Source organism: Spinacia oleracea, chromosome 4 (genome assembly GCF_020520425.1).
Source record: "Spinacia oleracea cultivar Varoflay chromosome 4, BTI_SOV_V1, whole genome shotgun sequence".
In the NCBI taxonomy this organism is placed as follows: Eukaryota; Viridiplantae; Streptophyta; class Magnoliopsida; order Caryophyllales; family Amaranthaceae; genus Spinacia; species Spinacia oleracea.
In genome coordinates, this window is record NC_079490.1 from 134233057 (window position 1) to 134241389 (window position 8333).

General features: G+C 33.3%; 1 protein-coding gene across 4 annotated transcripts; it reads right to left on the bottom strand.

Annotated features, from left to right (window-relative positions):
- Nucleotides 1-1163: 1163 nt before the first annotated feature.
- On the bottom strand, nt 1164-7130 carry LOC110780798 (uncharacterized). 4 transcript variants are annotated; one of them, XR_008933028.1, is made up of 7 exons: nt 6960-7130; nt 4243-4368; nt 3710-3758; nt 3569-3617; nt 3150-3262; nt 2411-2505; nt 1164-2014 (listed from the first exon to the last, which is right to left on the bottom strand). XR_008933028.1 is itself a non-coding variant. In XM_056843791.1 (5 exons), the coding sequence occupies exons 3-5, from the start codon at nt 3210-3212 to the stop codon at nt 1843-1845; spliced, it is 330 nt and encodes a 109-aa protein (XP_056699769.1). In that variant the 5' UTR covers nt 3213-3262; nt 4243-4368; nt 6960-7118; the 3' UTR covers nt 1164-1842. The 4 variants fall into 4 exon arrangements, 1 of the variants encoding a protein (XP_056699769.1); XR_008933027.1 differs by having other exon boundaries at nt 3569-3636; nt 6960-7128; XR_008933029.1 differs by lacking the exon at nt 3569-3617.
- Nucleotides 7131-8333: the final 1203 nt, after the last annotated feature.

The window sequence follows — 8333 nt, forward strand, 5'->3', positions numbered from 1 at the left end:
TAAAATATATTATTAGATTATAAATTAGTGTGTTTTTTAAATTAAGTTGATGTATTTTTTTAATTACACAAAACTACATTATTAGAATACTTTTTATTTTTTTAATTTGTAGTTTACAAGATAAAAAGAAATATAGGTTTACTATAAATATAATAAATATTTGTTTCTTTCTTTGTACTGTATCGACTACTTTTGCTTACATTATTTTCATAGTAAAAATATTGCATTTGATAGTAAAAATAAAAAAATAAAAAAAATTGACGACGCATAGCCTACGTGGCGCCTATATGTACTAATTAAACTCAGACACGTAAGGTTGCGACAACTAAATGTTGTTGCAACTTGTGACATTTATTATCACCCAATCTTTTAAGTTAATTCTATAACGTCGATCATTTTCTCAACCTCCTTCATGCCGTAATGTTTTGGGGTAGGAACATGGAGTTAAGAAACAAAGGGGGTCTAAGTTATCATATTTTTCACCATTTGGAGTCTAAGTTTTATTTTTTCACCCTTTGGGTTCTATTTTCAATTTTCAGACAAACTAACCCATATTTAACTCACTCTTAACCATGCATGATTTTTTTTTTTTTAAGTTTAATTAAGTTCTATCTTAATTAACCAAAAGCCAACAACAAGAAACTACCAAAATCAAACAAAACAAATGCTCAAACAAGAGCATAAATTATCAAATATCATAGTAATCCAATCGTATAGAAACAAGAGCACATATAGTAACACTGAGAACAATTGCTACATACTACGTACATTGTATAGTAATCCAATCATAACCAACGTCGTGGGATAAAGAATATCATCAAAAATCATTTGGCATATTAGCTTACTGATTATGATTGGATTACTATACAATATATGTAGCAATTGTTCTTAGTGTTATTATATGTGCTCTTGTTTCTTTTCATGTCACAACTTCTTAACTTCTTTTGGTTTTATACTAGAAAGAGTAGCGATTTTATGGTAATTAATACATGTAACATACATCAATATCAAATTTATGGAGTTGCAGAAAATGGGGAAACGGTATAGTTAGTAAAAATAGATTTATTCTATAACTCATATCAAAATATTGCACATACATAGTTAGTAAGTTCCCTTAGTCATACACTAGTCTTATATGCACGCGATGCGTGCGAGATTATACACAAACTAAAATGATAGATGGATATATTGTCACAAACCAAACCAAATTATATAATTCGTGGGGATTTTACGTAAAATAAGAAATGAACACAATTTACTCAAATTCAGTACTAAAAAGTAAAAACAACTAAAACAATTCAAAATTTACATCATATTACTTAATTTCTTCTCTCGTAGATTTTTTTTCCCGGATTGTTAATTCTTCTCCTTGATGTGTCTCCACTTTTGATCAAACTCGAAAAAATCAGAAAATTCCTAAATTCTGAATTAATCAATGAACTCATAAATTGAGTGTTATAATCCCTAAAAATTCAGAAAAATTAAATCAACTAAATGAACCTCAAGAAAATGCATGGTTCCTCACCTTAGAAAAGAAAGATGAAACAATGGAGGAAATCAAAACTAAGGTGCAATGGAGGAAATCAAAACTCAAGTACAAACTTGAGGAGCGCATTTCCTAGATTAGAGAACACATCATATACACGAATTCTAAGTATAACCTCTAAATATATAAGTTAGATTATGCACATTATTTCCTGATTTATGCACGCGCGAAATAATGTAGTCAGGTGGCAGCAGCTTGGTCTAGTGGCTTTTGCTTCTGAGCAGGTTCTGCAGGGTCTTTCGGATAGAGTTCTGGTGGGTTTCAGTTGGCAGCAGGCAGCAGCTGTGCTTTTCCAGTCAGTCAGTGCAGCCAGTTAGGTTGTTGTGTTTGCAGTGTTCAACAGCTAGATGTTCTTCATGCTGTGATAATTTGGTGGGTTGAGTAATAAAATCATAGAGATCATTCAGTTTTTTGACTGAATGTGCAGCTATATTCCAGTGCTCTCTTGAATTATTAACCCAGTGTGAGCTGAGAACCAGAGAGAAGTTATCAGAAGGCTGCTTAATCAATCAACCTAGCTCTAAACATTCAAAATAATCTAATTACCAACATAAAACAATCAAATAGTAACTACAGCAAAAAAAAAAATGAATTACCCAGGATCATGATTCAACATATCGCAGATCAGAACATTAAATCCAATTTTCACATACACCAATACACGTACAGAAAAAGCCAATTAATTTCTACATTTTGATCATGGTTTTATCTGACCAGAACATTAAATCCTACAAAACTTCCAATTTTCAGCCAACATATATCAACTTCCATCTCAATTACCAACCAAAGCACAATATTTATTTTGCAGAACAAACATTACAAACAATTAAATCCCCAATTGGTTTCGAGATTAGTGTTCCTTACCGATCAATTGGGGTACTCAATTCAGAAGATAGGCGGCAATTTTCAGCAGTAGCGCGGTCCATTTGCTCAAGTCGGGCCTTGATAGCTTTAGTCCTCTTCACAATAGAGACAATGTCAGATCCCCAAAGAAGGATGCAAACTAATTACATCAATTAACAACCAATGAACACATATAATCAACATAGTTCAATGTAAATTACTGAAAATTAGATCAACAACAAAATTAAAAACCCTCAAATGAGCAAGTTAATTGAATAGCTAGAATCACGAAACTTGCACACATTTTTTAAAATTTACTGTGAAAATAAGATAAATCCAGATCCATAACAACAATTGATAGGCGAAATTTCAAAGCAATTGAAAAATTAATCAAAAAAACAGAGAGATGGAAAGAATTAGAGTGCGGCTAACATGTATGGTCTTATGCAACTAAATGTGAAAAAATCTGGCATCAACTTTGGCAGCCACAGGAATATAGTATGTAGTTCAGACAATGAAATCTCAAATGCAAATGAAAGACTATAGAATATGGATGAAAGATTACAGCTATAATTAAAGAAAACATGATAAAAATAAAAGAACATAATCTCAAAATCAAAAGTATAACTTGTAGCAGCAGTCAAACCACCTAGTTCAATTTTGTTTGCCTGCTATGCGTTTCATATTTGGCAAGCTATACAGATTGCAATTTTTTTAACACTATACATTTTTGAGTATGAGAGTAGATCATCACACATACCTGAGATATTGGAGAGTCATTATTTTCAACAATTTGGGATTTTTGGATACAATTTGATGCCATTCAGATCTACAAATCTTTCCGTCTAAATCTACATCGGCTTCTTTGAATGCCTGTTCAGATAAATCATTCTTTGGTTAATAATTTGTTGCAGAAAAACAAATTAGGAAAATTTCTATAATTTCTATGGATATGGTGTAAATTTACGGTAACCATTCTGGATAGATGACGCAAAAAACATTCAAATAGACGTAATGTAAACGATGCAACGAAAGAATAAGTGAACGGTTTAAAGATTAAAGACCATCATATATGATCAAGAAGCACATTTAAGACTCATTACATCTGGGCACCAAACTCTCTAATTAAGTTCTTGACGGTCTATCCACATTACATTAGCAATTTTGAATAATTCATACCTTGAAAGTCGCTCCGTCTATTCAGCATGTCGTTTGATGACATTTCTAACTTTAACAATGCAAAAACCCTTTCAAAATACATACAATTCATCAATTATAAGCAAAAACAAACGAATTTGAGCTCAAATTACAGAAAATTACATCTAGCTTTGATCGTATCAAGCCGTATATCTTCATCATGAATAAAATTCTGCAACAAATCATCAAATAAATTGTAATCAATACAATTGAATAAAGCACGAAAAACACGATTATTCTTCAATTTCCTAAATGTAGGACCCTAACTAACTAATGTAAATCATAATCAATTAAACATAAGTTGCATAACAACATGAAAATTCAGCTAATTAGAATACCCCTTCAATGACTTTAACAGAAATTCTGTCCTTGACACTTCCTTCTGGATTAAAAAACTTAGCTTTTCAGTCAAGTACACACACATCAATTCAACCAATTAGAAAACGAACTCGCTATTTAATGCTAATCAATCGAAACAAAACCGCCATCAATTTAACCGCAAAAGAAACAATAAATTCACACAAATTAATCGAAAATACAACTCTACACAGAAAACCACATAGAAGCCTTAGTTTGAAAGTCCAATATAATATATTTATATATCACACAAATTTGAAAGCTAACCAAACCAAACCACTTGAACTTACGAATTATACCTGAATCGCTTTACCAACATCAGGAACTTGGAATTTAAGGTCCACATTCTGGGCTTTTTCAAGCTCCACCTGTTTAGGAAGCGAACCAGCTCCATAGACATCCCCAAACACCAACTGCTTGTTATTCTGCAAATTTAATTCAACACCCATTTTTTAAAGAAATAGAGATTGATAATTCTGCGCAAGATTGCAGGGCGTAGGTAATGCAATAACCGTTTTCTCTTTCATTTTCGTCAAATTTTGTGCACAATTTCGTAATTAAAATAGATTAATATTAAACTTAATTAAAATTAAGTGTTTGGTTGAATTGCTGAGTAAATTGGAAGTAAATTCGAAGAATTTAGATTTCAAATTTGGGGAAAACAAATCAGGTGAGAGATTCGAAAGTTTCATTCAAATTACAGAAAATAAAGCTTACAATATTAACTGATTTCGCCACTGCTTCCTCGTCGCCGGAAAATCAGTCTCCGGTGGACCCCGTCGGTGATGAAACGGCGGCGCATCTCCAATTTCTCCGCCGAATACAAAAATTATCTTTGGCCGCAATTTGTTTAATTCTTGAAATCGATATGCTTGAAGTTGGAATTTAAAAATTGCAATGCAATTGAATTAGCAGAGATATTCGGGTAGGGTTTACGAAATCCTGCGATTTAGGGGTGATTGAATGAGGGATTTCAATAACAATTGAATGAGGGGTGATTGAATATAATGAGCGATTTAGGGGTGATTGAATGAGGGTTTACGAAATCCTGCGATTTAGGGGTGATTGAATGAGGGTTTTTGAATTTTTGGAGTGAGAGATTCAAAGGTTTTATGAGATTTTCTCTCTCTTTGTGATTGGTTTTCTGAGTGTTTTGTATTTGTGGAATTCGTAGGTTTCGGATAATTAATTGAATTAGGATAGCTGTTTTTTTTTTAATTAATTTGTTTTTCAATTAGCAAGGTCTTAAGGGTGTAATGGACTATTTTAAAAAAGACACCAAAAGTGGTGTTACCAAATTGTCCCTCCCCTCTTGGCTTATATAATAGAGATAATATACAACAGATCGATTCGTTTGAGTTGGTCGAGGATGAAGAAGCCATGGACAGGGTGTATTGGAATGGTTCGAATAATGGCCAATTTACCACAAAATCTGCTCTAAAAATTATTAGAGGAGAACTTGACATGGGGTCAACTGGGAATTGGGTGTTTGTCTGGAAGCTGCCCATCCCACAAAGAATTCGGTACTTTTTATGGTTGGCGCTGCACAATCGTTTAATGACGAATGCTAACAGGTTCATTCGCAGGCTCACTAATGAACCAAGGTGTTTAGTATGTGACGAGGTAGAGGAAAACGTGTACCATATACTCCGAAAGTGCCCAATGGCTACCATACTTTGGAGAAAATTTCCGGGGATAAATGAACATGAGCTATTTGGTAGTCCGTTTGATAAATGGGTAATGCGCAATGTGAAGCGAGATCAAACACGGGACGAGAACTGGCCAGTAATGTTTTGCTCCACCCGATGGTGGCTATGGAAGTGGAGGAACTACAGAAGCTTTGACAGACACCCAGAAATACCAGTGGACCAGTTGGGTTTTATTGTGGCAAAGGTGGGAATGATTACACAAGCACTGGCACAAAGAGCTAATGTAGAAGGGGATAGGAGAGCTGGAACCAGAGACATTTTTGTTAGATGGGAATATCCACTATGTGGGTGGGTTAAGCTGAATACGGATGGAGCATCGACAAATAATCCACGGAACGCAGGGGAAGGAGGGATTGTTCGTAGCTGTGGAGGAGAGACTTTGGTTATGTTTGCAGTAAACTGTGGTCACACATCTAGCACCAAGGCTGAGCTTATGGCTGTATTGGGGGGTTTGGCGTTAGTTTGGAATGGAGGACACAAGAGAGTAATAGTAGAGGTTGATTCAATGGTGGTAGTACGTGCACTGCTAGGGGAAGGTGTGCCTAGCTCTCCCTATTTTCATATTATTAGGAGATGTAAGGAAATGATAGAAAAATCAGAGTGGGAGGTGGTGGTTAAACACTGCTATAGGGAAGCCAACAGAGCTGCGGATTGGTTGGCGAACTATGGGGTGGGACTCATTCCTAAATTGACCATAATGGAGGTGGCTCCACCAAGCCTTCGTACTATTTTACTGGAGGACCTGGGGGGACTAGCACTGCTGCGCAAAGTTCCTGTTGTGGCGGCATGAAGCTGATGAAGTTGGAAGCTAGCTGGTTTTGTTTTGATTATGTTCTTGTTTTCTTTTCGTAGCTAAGGTTTTGGGTTTTGTATGTTTTCTTTGTTTTCTGTTTGTGTGTGGTTTTCTATCTATTTAAAGGGCTTGACCCTCATTTCTCACCAAAAAAAAAACACATAATATACAACATCAATTAATCGACCGCGCGGTCTAATAAATCACCAATTACAACAATTAGTATGAAACTAAATCGTGGAATCAAGCATACAACATTACTTTTTCATAATTCATTGTTAATTACTCAAAGCTTGAATTAATAGGAAACTTTACCCCCAAATTCTTTCATTTCTAGCCAATTTTAAGTTAATAGGGGAAACCGATAATTTTATTTACGATTAAAGCCAGTATCTATTCTTAAATTACTGTCAAAAATTTAAGAATCCTAAACCCAAACAAATATCAGAACGACGACGACAACAACACTGCTCAATTATAAGAAAAAGAAAAACTAAAGAATTAAAAGACATACCTTTAGAATTTTGAGTAAATTTTTTCTACAGAATCGATCGATTGAGTTTGGCTTGAGAATTCTATAATCTGACCATTAAAAGAGCGAAAAGAATGGAGAACCTCAAAGAAGAAGTTTTGGAGGCTTCTTCCGTATCGGAGAGTGGGGTATTTTTTTTCCTAAAGTTGAAAGGCACTACTTTATAATTTTATATTCCCATTAACTTCTCAATTCTTATTTCTTATAATGGCTAGGTAATTAATTAATAGAAATTTTTGCCTTATTAATAATTTAAGATAAAATTTAATTAAACTATACTTACTCCGTATATTTTTTTTTTTAAATCCATGTATGGTTAAGGGTGAGTTAAGCCAGAAAATTGAAGATAGACCCTAAAGGATGAAAAAATAAAACTTAAACCCTAAACGGTGAAACATTTAATAACTAAGAACATGGTATGTTAAGAAGAAAATCCAATATATCTCTTATCAGATGGGTTAAATTAATAAGCTAAGTATAGATAATTAAGTTCGGTTCAGATTAAATCATCTTCTTCTTTTTCTTCCAATTCTTAGTACCAAAGTATTTGAGGTCAGCTAACATAAATCGGTCGGTTTATCTCCAGATTCAAGATGCGACTATGTTTTATATTGGATGCCACAAACCTATTGCAACCCCAGCTCCTTCTTTATCCAGGCTTGGAACCGGCTGCGGCTACCTCAAAGTGACACTCGATCACATGAGGAGTATTAGATCATATTAGATAAATAAATAAATAAATTGAATCACATCATGAGCATCTATTTATATATTATACTAAAAGAGAGGAAATCAATGTGATGATGACAAATGTCACTCATTGACTAGCCTCTCTTATAGATATTAAAAAAAATTATAAAAAAATAAAATACTTGATTCTATAATTATTTTTGTTAACTTTTACCTCAAAAAAAAAAAATTATTCTCCGTTCCTCAAAATAAAAAAAGATTTCATTCTATACATAGGGAATATCTTTTTAATTATAAATCTTTACTATATGGTAACAAATATAACCAATATAAGATTATCTTTATATAAAAATTAGGCCCTGTTCCGTTCGACTTATTTTGACTTATTTCAGACAAAATAAGTTCAGATAAGTTCAGTTAAGTTCAGATAAGTTCAGTTAAGTTCAGTTAAGTTCAGATAAGTTCGACATTTTCACACACAAATAAGTCTATTTAAGACAAAATAAGTTTTTTTCAGATAAAATAAGTTCAGATAAGTTTAGATAATTTCAGTTAAGTTCATATAAGTTCAGTTAATTTCAGGTAAGTTCAGATAATATAAGTTCAGTCAAAATAAGTCCAGTAAAACGGAGCCTTAATCCATTATATAATTATATGGAGTACGTA